The sequence below is a fragment of the Myxocyprinus asiaticus genome, chromosome 25 (genome assembly GCF_019703515.2).
Source record: "Myxocyprinus asiaticus isolate MX2 ecotype Aquarium Trade chromosome 25, UBuf_Myxa_2, whole genome shotgun sequence".
Taxonomy (NCBI): Eukaryota; Metazoa; Chordata; class Actinopteri; order Cypriniformes; family Catostomidae; genus Myxocyprinus; species Myxocyprinus asiaticus.
Genome location: NC_059368.1, coordinates 14,538,943 through 14,552,204, shown reverse-complemented (window position 1 = coordinate 14,552,204; position 13,262 = coordinate 14,538,943). Strand labels below are relative to the sequence as shown.

General features: G+C 41.0%; 1 protein-coding gene across 3 annotated transcripts in view; it reads left to right on the top strand.

Annotated features, from left to right (window-relative positions):
- LOC127416389 (retinoic acid receptor RXR-gamma-B-like) overlaps window positions 1–11,664 on the top strand; it is a 45,507-nt gene extending 33,843 nt beyond the window's left edge. For 2 of the 3 annotated variants that reach the window (XM_051655728.1, XM_051655730.1), the window contains exons 3-10: window positions 5,761–5,905; window positions 6,314–6,493; window positions 7,935–8,113; window positions 8,253–8,382; window positions 9,021–9,153; window positions 9,385–9,476; window positions 10,071–10,176; window positions 11,151–11,664. In XM_051655728.1, the coding sequence (XP_051511688.1) occupies window positions 5,761–5,905; window positions 6,314–6,493; window positions 7,935–8,113; window positions 8,253–8,382; window positions 9,021–9,153; window positions 9,385–9,476; window positions 10,071–10,176; window positions 11,151–11,298 (1,113 nt within the window). In that variant the 3' untranslated portion in view covers window positions 11,299–11,664. The remainder of the gene's footprint in view (window positions 1–5,760; window positions 5,906–6,313; window positions 6,494–7,934; window positions 8,114–8,252; window positions 8,383–9,020; window positions 9,154–9,384; window positions 9,477–10,070; window positions 10,177–11,150) is intronic. The other variant, XM_051655729.1, reaches the window with a different exon arrangement.
- Window positions 11,665–13,262: the final 1,598 nt, after the last annotated feature.

Genomic DNA, 13,262 nt, shown 5'->3' with positions numbered 1-13,262 from the left:
GTTCTGTGTCGAAGAAGGATCGAGACGTGGAAATATGCGTCCTTCAGATCTACCGGCGCGAACCGATCTTGATGCCGGACGCTCACCAGAATGCGTTTTTGCGTCTGCATCTTGAACGGGAGTCTGTGTAAAGCCCAGTTCAGTACTCACAGGTCCAAGATTGGCCGCAACCCACCGCCTTTTTTTCGGTACGATGAAGTAGGGGCTGTAAAACCCCTTTTTCATCTCGGCTGGAGGGACAGGTTCTATCGCACCCTTCCATAGGAGGGTAGCGATCTCCTTGCAAGGTAGCAGTGTTTTCGTCCTTCACCAAGGTGAAGTGGACACCGCTGAACCTGGGCGGACACCCGGCGAACTGAATCGCGTAGCCAAGTCTGACGGTCCGGACCAGCCATCGCGACGGATTGGAAAGAGCAAGCCACGCGTCCAAGGGGGACCAAAAGGGACAACGTTGTCGGACGTACCGGCAGGTGGGGCCTCGCGGCGGGGTGGAGCTCGAGGTGCCACACCATGTCGTGGCCGTGCTGAGTCTAAGGACATCGAAACACTTACCTGGCTCCTTGTGACCACCCCCGGAACAGCCTGGGACGGGAGAGGAAGAGGCCTGTCCTCATGACCCATGGAGACTGTCACATCGGGGGTGGATTTGTGCCACAGCTGGGCGCTCAGGGGTGGAAGACCGCCGCTGGAGCGCCAAACCTGCCAAATAGAGTGGTGGACGGTGGTCGTGATGACGGCCGTGCACACCGAATACGTGACCCAGGGAACAAGGAAACCGCTCTTGCTGAACTCTTGAGTGCTGCAGCCACTTGGGCATGCAGCGTAATTAAATGCAAAAGGTAACAAAAAGATGGAGAGGTCTGCTTACCAGCTCCAGAGCAGCGGGTTTCGTCGTCCATGGGTTGCCTGTCTCAAGGGCGCTTTGAAGCCTTTCACGGGTTCTGGGCAGCCGCGAGATGGGTGGCGTCTGCTTCCTGCGGTGGGCTCCACGCCGGGGCTGGGCCGAAGGGGCGGGCTGCGGCGGAGCCTGTGCAGTCACAGCAGGGGGACGCCCTTGGCAATGAGTAGACGGGGTGCGGGATATTGAGCCGCGTCGGGGCAGGATATGCCGGATAGCCTCCGTCTACTGCTCCACCGTCGAGAACTGCTGGGCAAAATCCTTGACGGTGTCGCTGAATAGGCCAGCCTGGGAGATGGGGGCAGCAAGGAATCGTGTCCTGTCGGCTTCGCCCATCTCGACCAGGTTGAGCCCAAGGTGGCGCTCCTGGACCACTTTTGTGGACATTGTCCGCCCGAGAGACCGCACCGTGACCTCAGTCGCTCAGAGAACGAGGCCGAGCGCAGTTCCTACATCAATCCCGGGGTGGAACTACCCTCGTGCAGTTCCTTTAGTGCCTTGGCGGACTTGCAGGAGAGCCATGGTGTGCAGGGCGGAGGTGGCTTGTCCAGCGGCACCGTAGGCCTTGGCCGTCAGAGACGACGTAAACCTACAGGCCTTAGACGGGGGCTTTGGGCACCCGCGCCAGGTGGCGGCACTCTGCGGGCATAGGTGCACCGCGAGCACCTTTATTCACCGGGGGATTGCCGAATAGCCCTTAGCCCCACCATCAAGGGGAGTGAGGGTGGGGAAGCTGAAAAGATCGGGACCGGACAGTAAAAAGTGCCTCCCACGACCTTGTCAGCTCATCATGCACTTCCGGGAAGAAAGGATCGGGGGCGGGGCGTGGCTTTGAGTGGCGCCACGAGCCCAGGAACCAATCATCGAGCCGCGAGGGTTCAGGGAAGAGCAGAGGGTTCCACTCTAGCCGACGCTCGAGGCTGCCCGGGAAAGCATGTCATCATCTCCGCGTCAGCCTGTGACTGGGCAATCGTCCCCAAAGGGAGGAGCCCAGCTGAGGCTTCCGCGTCCGACTGGACGAGCCCGCTCTCCGATGCTGCACTCGAGAGCTCATCACTTTCGCGGGCTCCGAATAAGAGGTCGAACTCGCTGTGAGACGAGCCGGCAGACTCATCCAGAAGCCCGATTGTGGCAGACGAGCGTGCTGGGGAATGGGAGGTCCGCGGGGGGATACCCGGTGGAGGCGGTTCCATTGGGGTCCCCAAATCGCCCCCAGTGCTTGCTGCGCTGGCCTCATACCCGTGGGTAAAAGGACCGAGGCGGGGAGCCTCTGGGGTGGCTTGCTTTCTTACGAAGGCGAGCCGCGATCGCATTGTTGCCATGGACATGTCCTCGCAATGAGAACATGACCATCCACAAACGCTGTTTCCGCGTGAGCAGTGCCCAGACATGAAAGACAGCGATCGTGACCGTCAGAAGGCGAGAGATAACGAGCGCAACCAGGAATAACACACAATCGGAAAGGCGTCTTTAAAAGACGCGTCTTTAAAAAGACGTCCCGTGTGTGCCGCTCTTTTAGAGAAATATAGTCTTTTAGAGAAATATACTCTTATTTCTGCCGAAGCGCCCAGGGGCATTCTCTGCATTGCACCAGTGCAGAGGGGGGAGAAGCCGCTGAAATGCGCCGTCAGATCCAGCAGAGGTGAATGAACAGTCGGTGGAATTCAGCTCAGTGAGCATGACCGTTTGGCTCCGAAGAGAAAATCTGAATGAGTGGTTGCATACCAGCTCCTTTTATACCCGTATGTCCGGGGGAGTGGCATGCAAATACCACTCGCCAATTTTCATTGGCCTTTTATCAAAGACCAGAGGTGTCTCGGGCTCCCAAGAGTGACCCCTAGTGTCACTACATCAACACAACGTCGAGTGAGTGACAGATAGGGAACCCAGCATTTCTGTAAAGAGCATCTGTAAATGAGCGAAAGTTAACAAGAGACACAAACGGCTTTATCTGTGCCATGCGTGATTAGAAATAAATGTTTATTTTTTGTTGTTTGTGATCAACAACTGACTGCAAAGTACAGAAAGAGTATTAAAAGAACATTATTTATTGACAAATCAGTTGCGTGGATCTCGTCTTTGGACGCATTACACGGAACAACTTTTACGCTGAACACGCAGTGAAAGGATCTCGCTGCTGAATACTCCACCACTATATTACACAATTCATTCACTTTTGAGTGAAATCTAAACATTTACCAGCCAGTGTTATAAATTTATAAAGCCAAATTATAAATAATTAGTCATATAGTGCCAAATTTGGTTGCAAATGTGAGTGATTTCTTTTCATTGTAGTGGAGGGTTGCACATAGAGTAAAAGATCGAGCCATGGCTTTTGAGAATCGACATCGAATTGACAAAAAAGAAGAAGAAATAAAAGAAAGAATCTTTTTTGCCTAGCCCTAGTAGGGCTATGGGTGCTCTTGCTCTGGTAACTGAGCTTGGACCGTACTCGCAATGGAGTCATGTTTATCCATCTTCTTCTGCCAGTGATTGTTATTTGTCTCAAGCACAGGTCAAGGTGCTGTGCGTTGTGGTGAGATGTGATGTTGCTTCTCAATGACCAGTGACCATTTTGTGGCCAATTACATTTTATGTTAAAATAGAAATAACTGGCAGACTAAATAACATTTAACTTAATACTAACAAACCTATCAAATTGCACTGATGCCCAGATAAGATAAGACGAAAGAAAATGATTTTCAAAAATGTAACGAGTACTTTTCAAGTCTAAATAAAATTGTAAGCGGTAAAAAGTAAAAAATTTTCTTTGAAAATGTAATTAAGGAAAAGTACAAGTATTCAGTTTAAACTGCACTTGCGTAAAGTACAAATCTTCAAAAATAATACTTAAGTATAGTAATGAAGTATAATTACTCAAGTACTTTACACCCCTGTCCAACTTCTGCATTGGCTAGTGCACTATCACACAGAAACAATGTGACAGAACCTTGGAGACAGCAGCGGGGTTTCTGTTTGCCGGTAATTACTGTTTTTTGACAGTTAAAACGTATCAGTGTCCGACATATTCAAAAATTGTCTACGCTGCCACAGAGGTTTAACTTTCCTGACAGTTTACAAAGTTATATCCCTCACACTGGCAAAAGCCGTTCAAAAGCAATTCACTTTGGAATCGCATCAAAACAGTCTTGCGTTGCTGTCTTCTGGAGGAGAAGGACATCAGATATATGGTTTAAAACTCTTGCTTTAGCGCATTGGTTGACTGACAGGTGAGAAGATCCAGAAATTCATTCACAAACAAAAAAAAAAAAGAGTTTATTCGTGATAACATGTAAACAAGCATAAAAGAACGGCTCGTGCCCGTAATGCGTTTTGGGTGATCCAATCACAAGTGGATAATCGAGACACATCACCGTTAGCAGTTGTTCTTTTTGTTTTTTTGTTTTTTTTGACCACTTGTGTTCGGATTTCAGAGGAGAGTATCTGGTTTAATGACACATCAATAATTAGCCTATGTCAGTGTACTAAAAGAAAAAAGAATGTGCTAGTGCACCATTTCTCTTAATTATACTACTTGCATATAATCTAACCACAAACATGATCTTTAGAGCAGAATTATTTAGTGAGTTATTTAGTGAAATACCTGAAATAACAGAGCTTCAAATGTGCATGCTTAGTCCATCGTGTTACAGCACAAAATAAACACCGAAATTAGATGGCTTAATTTTTCCAATTTGTCCAGCAAACGTAATCATTCCTGGACACATTGGCCGTGCGCAGTGCAAGGCAGGTGATCAAATGGCAACTGTCTTGCCGCTGCATATATGTTTCAAAGATACAAGCTCTATCTGTGCTTTGCGGGCATGTTCTACTGCTATGCTACATTGATAAAATGCTTGGCGCAGGTCTCAGCATGTCTCCCACCATCTGTTTTCCCAACGGTCAATGCATGTGACATTAGCGGTGTTTGCGTGAATTGACTTTGTTCTCATGAACTACGGTTTATTCAGTGGGTCATATTACATGTTAATGGTGTTAAAAAAATTTGTGGCATTAAAAAAAATTTGCGTTAACTTTGACAGCACTAATTCTGATATATTTTGATATTTTATTTTTCATATATCAAAGAGGTGATGCAACTAATATAGAACAGGATTTATTACTTCCACATTGAAATTTCATGAGATGCAACTGGCTGCCAAACACATATTGAGCTACATGTAAGCTACACATAAACTATACATATGTATTTTCTCAGGCACTTTTTGAGTCTAAATAGATGTACAACGTACATAATTAAATAGTACAGTAGTACACCCAAATGACAATAGCCAAATCAAACTGTTCATGTGTTACACCTGCTATAGTTTTCTTCCACGTTGCTTCTTCGTCAGATCGCAATGTCAAATGTAGATCAGGTCAATCTCTGAAATATCAGCGCAACTTGAGGAAGAAATAGCATGTAAAACATGTATTTGTACACACATATAGAATACTGATATTCACCATTGTCACAGAAAATCAACGTAATATAGTTGTCACACTTTCTGTGGCTGAGAAATGGCCATATCCTGCCACTTGCTGGCTGACTACAGGACTGCAGAAAAATGGCTTGTTGTTGTAAATTCTCTTCATGTGAGAGGGAGAGGCAAATACACCCCCTCCCTTCACTTTTGAAAGTTATGTCAGCACCCTCACAGCTACTTGTGTAATAGACTTGTCAGGGTGGAGTTTGTTTTTGTGTGTGTATGAGCGTGTTCTTGTGCGTTGTTTGTGGTACTTGTGTGGTAGAACACATATAGCCTTGCTGTATTGTGGCATAAACTAAAAAGACTCGACTCCTGTTCCCACTGTATGACAACTTTCTTTCTCTCCTTCCCTCCTCTCGTCCTCTCTCTCAGATTAACTCTTTGAATGTGACTAGCTCAGAGGACATCAAGCCTCCACCGGGATTGGCCCCACTGGGCAACATGAGCAGCTATCAGTGCGGTAGCCCTGGATCCCTGTCCAAACACATCTGTGCCATTTGCGGGGATCGATCTTCAGGTACAACACACACATATTGTAGATGTTTATGTTCATTTCTCTTGGCTTTAGAACTTAAATAATAACCCAAAAATGTATATTCTGTCATTAAAATTCTTGTTTACTCACCGTCATGTTGTTCCAAACCCGCATAACTTCTTTCTTGGGTGGAACACAAAAGGAGACATTTAGCAGAATGTCCGAACTTCTCTTTTATATACAATGAAAGTGAATAGTGACAACGGATGTCTCACAGCTGTCCTACGCCATTCGTCATATTCCACACAAGAAAGAAAGTCACATGTGTTTAGAATGACATAAGGGTGAGTAAATGATGACAGAATTTCCTTTTTTGGGTTAACTATTCCTTTAATCAATGAATCGGGCCGTCTGTTTTGGTGTTCATTACAAATGTGCTTGTGTTTGTAGGGAAGCACTATGGTGTTTACAGTTGTGAAGGTTGCAAAGGCTTCTTTAAGAGAACCATCCGAAAAGACCTGACCTATACGTGTCGAGACAGCAAAGAGTGCCTGATCGACAAACGCCAGCGCAATCGCTGCCAATACTGCCGCTACCAGAAGTGCCTGGCCATGGGCATGAAGAGGGAAGGTGTGTATACAGTATATGTGTGTATACTGTATATATTTATGTATTTACAATATAACAACCTTGTGGAGTAGAACAAAAATAATCTTGTTGTACTTTTACAATGACAATAAATGGGGGTCTCAATCTCAGAGCTCAAGTCCAGTCCTGTGCAAAAAGCCCCCCCATTTTGGACAGCATGTCAAATATGTTTACCTTAATGCACTCCAGGACTACATAAAAGGGATACTTCACCCAAAAATGAAAATTCTCTCATCATTTACTCACACTCGTGCCATACCAGATGTGTATGACATTCTTTTTTCAGCAGAACACAAATGAAGATTTTTAGAAGAATATCTCAGCTCTGTAGGTCCATACAATGCAAGTGAATGGTGATCAGACTTTTGTAGCTCCAAAAATCACATAAAGGAAACATAGAAGTAATCCGTAAGACTCCTGTGGTTAAATCCATATCTTCAGAAGCGATATAGTAGGTATGGGTGAAAAACAGATCACAATTCAAGTCATTGTTGTACTCTAAATCTCCACTTTCACTTTTACACCTGAAAGTGAAAATTAAAGTGGAGATTTAGCAGTTAAAAAGGACTTAAATATTGTTCTGTTTCTCACCCACACCCATTATACTGCTTCTGAAGATATAGATTTAACCACTGGAGACTTATGGAGCACTTCTTTGTTTCCTTTATGTGATTTTTGGAGCTACAAAGGTCTGATCACCATTCACTTGCATTGTATGGACCTACAGAGCTGAGATATTCTTCTAAAAATCTTTGTTCGTGTTCTGCAGAAGAAAGAAAGTCATACACATCTGGGATGGAAGAGGGTGAGTAAATGATAAGAGAATTTTCATTTTTGGGTGAACTGTTCCTTTAACTAGTGAACTTGTGAAAAGAACATGAACTTTATTGGATGAATTTTTAGCACTTGTAAAAGACATCGAGGGCAAGTCTAACAAATTTGTTTGTATAACCATTAATTAATAAAAGTTAATATTCGCTGACTACCACCCCTGGAATCACGAGTTTGAATCCAGCAAAGGTCTCCTAAGCAACCAACTTTACCCAGCTGCTAGGGAGGGTAAAGGCACATGGGGTAACCTCCTTGTGGTCGTGATTAGGGGTTCTCGCTCTCATTGGGGCACGTGGTAAGTTGTGCGTGGATCGTTGAGAGTAGCATGAGTCTCCGTGGTGTCATGCACAGCGAGCCGCGTGATAAGATGCACGGATTGACGGTCTCAGAAGCGGAGGCAACTGAGGCTTGTCCTCCGCCACCCGGATTGAGGTGAGTAACCGCACCACCATGAGGACCTACTAAGTAGTGGGAATTGGGCATTCCAAATTGGGAGAGAAAGGGGGTAAAAAAATAAAATAAATAAAAATAAAAGTTAATATTAATGTACTTTTTTTTCTTTGCTCTGTTTGACCTCTGTGATCCCCCACAGCGGTCCAGGAAGAAAGGCAGCGTGGGAAGGAGAAAAGCGATAATGAGGTGGAATCAACGAGCAGTTTCAATGAAGACATGCCTGTGGATAAGATTCTGGATGCAGAGCTCGCAGTCGAACCTAAGGCTGAGACTTATTCAGAGGACACCCCAGGCAACTCAGTAAGCCACAGATTTGAAGTAATTACCATTAATCTGTTACGGGATAATAGTTATGTTTACAGATGCAATCTACCCAATAACAGAGCTTGCTAGTTTTAGCCCCCATGAAAAATCCTTTGAAAACTAAGAGACTTTATTTTTTGGTCTCCCTTCCCAGACGAATGATCCAGTCACCAATATCTGCCATGCAGCTGACAAGCAGCTGTTCACTCTGGTGGAGTGGGCCAAAAGAATACCTCATTTTTCCGATCTGCCTCTGGATGATCAAGTCATTCTGCTTCGAGCAGGTATGTGACACTAACACGCATATATACTGTATGTAGTGCGTCCAAAAGTCTTAGTGAAAGTTGTTTATTTGCCTTTTTTTTTTTTTTTCACATTTTATACAAAATATATAGAATATTTTTTGTTCAAAGGAGTCAGCATGTTCAGTGTCACAGATTTGCTTATATTTGATGTAGGGGCCTAAAAATAGTGCACAATAAATATTTCTTCCGCATTATACATCATAACTTTTAACTTTTTCAAAATCCTATAACTTTCTGTTTATTTCCAATGTCAAATGAACAAAAATGCCAGATTTGCAATGTGGTCTCAAACTTTTGGACCACACATACATAAAGCTGCTAAGTTTTACCATTTCCATGTCAACACAGCAGGTCAAATGGTCAGACAGAACTGTGTTATTAGTTGTGTTTGGTGATAATGCTGACCTCTACTGGTCAAACATTTCACATGCACTCCTAAATTATTCACCACAGAACATCACACAGCTTCACTAATGAAAAGCACTGTTTTGAATGAATAAATCCACAGGGAGAGACACAAAATGACTCACAGAGAAAAAGAGATACATAAAGTGAGAGTGTAAATCATCCTCCTGGTATTCATGTTATTGTCCCTCACTCTGTTTTTCTCCTCTCAGGATGGAATGAGCTCCTCATCGCTTCATTCTCTCATCGCTCAATCACAGTTAAAGATGGCATCTTATTGGGCACAGGCCTCCACGTCCACAGGAGCAGTGCTCACAGTGCTGGTGTGGGCTCCATTTTCAACAGGTGAGTATTCAGCCTTCAGCCTGGCTTGACTTTGACTTGATTTGCATCTAAGTTATCCATATCAAGCAGAGTTCAAGCAGAGCAAAGTTTAGTCTTTTGAAATGAGTTAACCTGTGTTTATATGCTGGAGTACATTGTATGTTTGTTTTATTTATATTTATAAATCATGTATTTCTTTAGAATGTCTTTAAAAGCTTTGTCAAATATTTTCCCCTGCTATTTGTGTGACAGAGTACTTACCGAGCTGGTTTCTAAAATGAAGGACATGCAGATGGATAAGACAGAACTGGGTTGCCTTAGGGCCATCGTTCTCTTCAACCCCGGTGTGCTATTAATTTTCACTGATTAATTCTTTAAAGTGTGCTGCATAGATGAATTAAGTTGTTTTAACTGGAATTTTTCTAATGAAAAATACACAAAAAAGTTATTTTAGCCTAATTTTAAGATTTACACATTTCAATTTCATTTAAAAAAATCCATCAAATTTTATTGTGTACTAAACTAAATTAATAAAACTTAATATATATATATATATATATATATATATATATATATATATATATATATATATATATATATATATATATATATATATATATATATATGATTAAAAATTACTCTTTTCAGTTTAATGAAATTTTATGAAATTGAAATGCATAAATCTTGAAATAATTTTTCTGAGTGTATGTAGTGTTTTCAGGATTTCAGGTTGTCAAATACTAATTATGTATTTGTATTTTTATGTATATTCCTAAGTATAATAAACAATTAACAAGCCTATAACATGCCTTTAAGCCTGTATAAACATGCCTTGTTAACATGTTACACAATTTTATTGGATCAGAAATAAGCACATATATAAGATGTGTCGATATGCTGAGTATATAGTTATTCATAGACATTGCCTTTATTATTAGATGCAAAAGGCTTGTCAAACCCAGCGGAGGTAGAAGCACTGAGGGAAAAGGTTTATGCCTCACTTGAAACCTACACCAAACAGAAATACCCCGACCAGCCTGGCAGGTACAGCCGTACAGACGTGTTTATTCAGTAGAGACTCAAATTGTATCTGAAATCTGCAAATCTATGTTCATTCTTCCTTTCCTTTACAATTTGACATTAAAGGAATTGTTCACCTAAAAATGAAAATTGTCATCATTTACTCACCCTTATGCCATCTCAGATGTGACTTTCTTTCTTCAGCAGGAAACAAATGAAGATTTTTAGAAGAATTCCTCAGCTCTTAGGTCCATAAAATACAAGTGAATGGGTGCCAAAATTTTGATGCTCAAAAAATCACAAAAGTCAGCATAAACGTAATCCATAAGACTCCAGTGGTTAAATCCATATCTTCAGAAGTGATATGATAGGTGTGTGTGAGAAACAGATCAATATTTAAATCCATTTTTACAATAAATTCTCCTCCCTGCTCAGTCAGTTTCTTCTTTAACTTTCACTTTCTCATTCTTCTTCTTGTGTTTTTGGTGATTCACATTCTTCATGCATACGCCCCTACTGGGCTGGGAAAAAATTGACTTAAATATTGATCTGTTTCTCACCCACACCTATAATATCACTTCTGAAGACATGGATTGAACCACTGGAGTCATATGGATTATTTTTGTGATGCCTTTATATGCTTTTTGGAGCGTCCACATTTTGGCACCCATTCACTTGAATTGTATGGACCAACAGAGCTGAGATATTTTTCTAAAAATCTTAATTTGTGTTCTGCAGAAGAAAGAAAGTCACACATCTGGGATGGCATTAGGCTGAGTAAATGATGAGACAATTTTCATTTTTGGGTGAGCTATTCCATTAAGTACTAGGGCATCATCACTAGGGAAAAAATCTTGTTTAGGATTTTGCCAGTGAGACCTTTTTGATGACTTTACACTGCATTTCAGTAATGTGTAGTTCATTTGTCTTGAGTAAGTCATGACATTCAACAATGTTTGTCACCCTAGCTGTGCTTTATGTTTTAATATATTTCACAGGTTTGCTAAACTTTTATTGCGTCTACCTGCTCTCCGATCCATCGGGCTCAAGTGTTTGGAGCACCTATTTTTCTTCAAGCTGATTGGCGACACGCCGATAGACACTTTCCTGATGGAGATGCTTGAAGCCCCCCACCAGATCACGTGACACAAGTTCCAACTGGCCATTTTTTGTACATATTCCCATGTAACTAATATAATAAGACATGATTGAAGCTGCATATTTTATACCAAGCAAGAAATTATTTTTCTTGTGAAAATTATGGGGAGGGAAAAGGGAATAAGTGGGTTATGTCTTAAAATATACAGATGAAATTAATTTTACTGGAATGGTTGTATTAGAAAGATGTTTGTCTCTGTAAATAGCTAACATCAGATATCCATTCTAATGGCAAGACAATGCAATAAAGAAAATATATTTTATTCAAAGAGTGCATTTATCAAACCAAGACAATAATTTCTAAAATGAAGTTTAGAATTCTGTCTAAATAAATATTTAAATATTTAAACGCTATGTCCTTTTTTTCTTTTGAATGTTTTGTCTAAGAGACATAGAGCAGGTTGTCATAATTTCCAGATGTGTATAACGTTGTTTCTTCTGCAGAACACAATGATTTTTAGAAGTATATTTCAGCTCTGTAGGTCCATACAATGCAAGTGAATGGTGAGCAAAACTTTGAAGCTCCAAAAATCGCATGGAGGAAGCATAAAAGTAATCCATACGACTCTAATGGTGAAATCCTTGTCGTCTGAAGCGATATGATAGGTGTGGGTGTGAAACAGATCAATATTTAAGTCCTTTTTTAGTATAAATCTTGACATCAGCAGTCTCCTTGGTGATCATGATGTCAAGCTTGATTACACTTCCTTGTTCCATCTAGCGATCTGTGCATGCATCTACCACTAGGAAGTGTAATTGAGCTTGAAATTATGATCCTGCCTAGAGACTGCAATGGCAAGATGTACAATGAAAAAAAGAGTTATATTTTGGTCTGTTCTCACCCAAACCGATTGGATCGCTTCAGAAGATATGGATTTAACCACCAGAGTCTTATGGATTACTTTTATGCTGCATTTATGTTCTTTTTGGAGCTTCATGGAGTTTTGGTCACCATTCACTTGCATTGTATGGACTTACAGAGCTGAAATATTCCTCTAAAAATTTTCATTTGTGTTCAGCAGAAGAAAGAAATTCATACACATTTGGGGTGACTGAGCTGGTGAATAAAATGAGAGAATTTTCATTTTTAGGAGAACTGTTCCTTTAACATATCTAGGACATTGTGTCCAGCCCACCAGATGGCGACATTTTCCTCTATTATAAAACACAATTTTAATCTTCACCTCATCATGTGAGCGACTGTAATAAAGGTCTGTGATAAAGGACTGTGGCTTCTTCCATTTCAAATGTGTAATTGCTCTGTCACTACAACTGCTGAATCTGATGCAGTACATTAATGAAGGTACCCCATTTGTATCTGCAAAATGTAGTGCCTTCTTTCATTATAAATCTTTATTGTCAGATCTTTACTGAGTATGTATTACATCGAAAATAAATTTTCAATATTTGATAAAAATCTGATCTCATTATCTGACTAGCTCCGTTTAAATTATATATTATTTTTTTTTTCTTTGTTTATTTCAGTACGTTTAAAATCAGGAACAAAGCATGTTTTAAGTTAGTAAAAAGACGATTCGTTTTGGATATTTCATATTATTAATATTGTTATTATATCATTAATTGATTATTTATTCTTGATTATGATAATTATTTATTTTTGAAATAAATAAGTGCGCAAATTAGGATATCCTATGGACAGTGACACTAGAATAATGAAAAACGCAAACCAAACGTAGCCTGAGCTTTAAATGAACAGGATTTAAGGCGTGAATGTTTATCATTCATGCTTGATTAATTGTGGCACCTACAGGCTAGTGTCTTTTTTACGAAAATATATATATATATCTTTTGTTCGTTAATTTTCTCGCCTGTTAAATTATCTTGCAAATCTCTTTTGTCTTTAAGATTTATTTATTTATTTATTTATTTTATAATATATTAGAGCTTTTCATAAATAAAAGGAATAGGCCTATCTGTAGAATTAGTACACA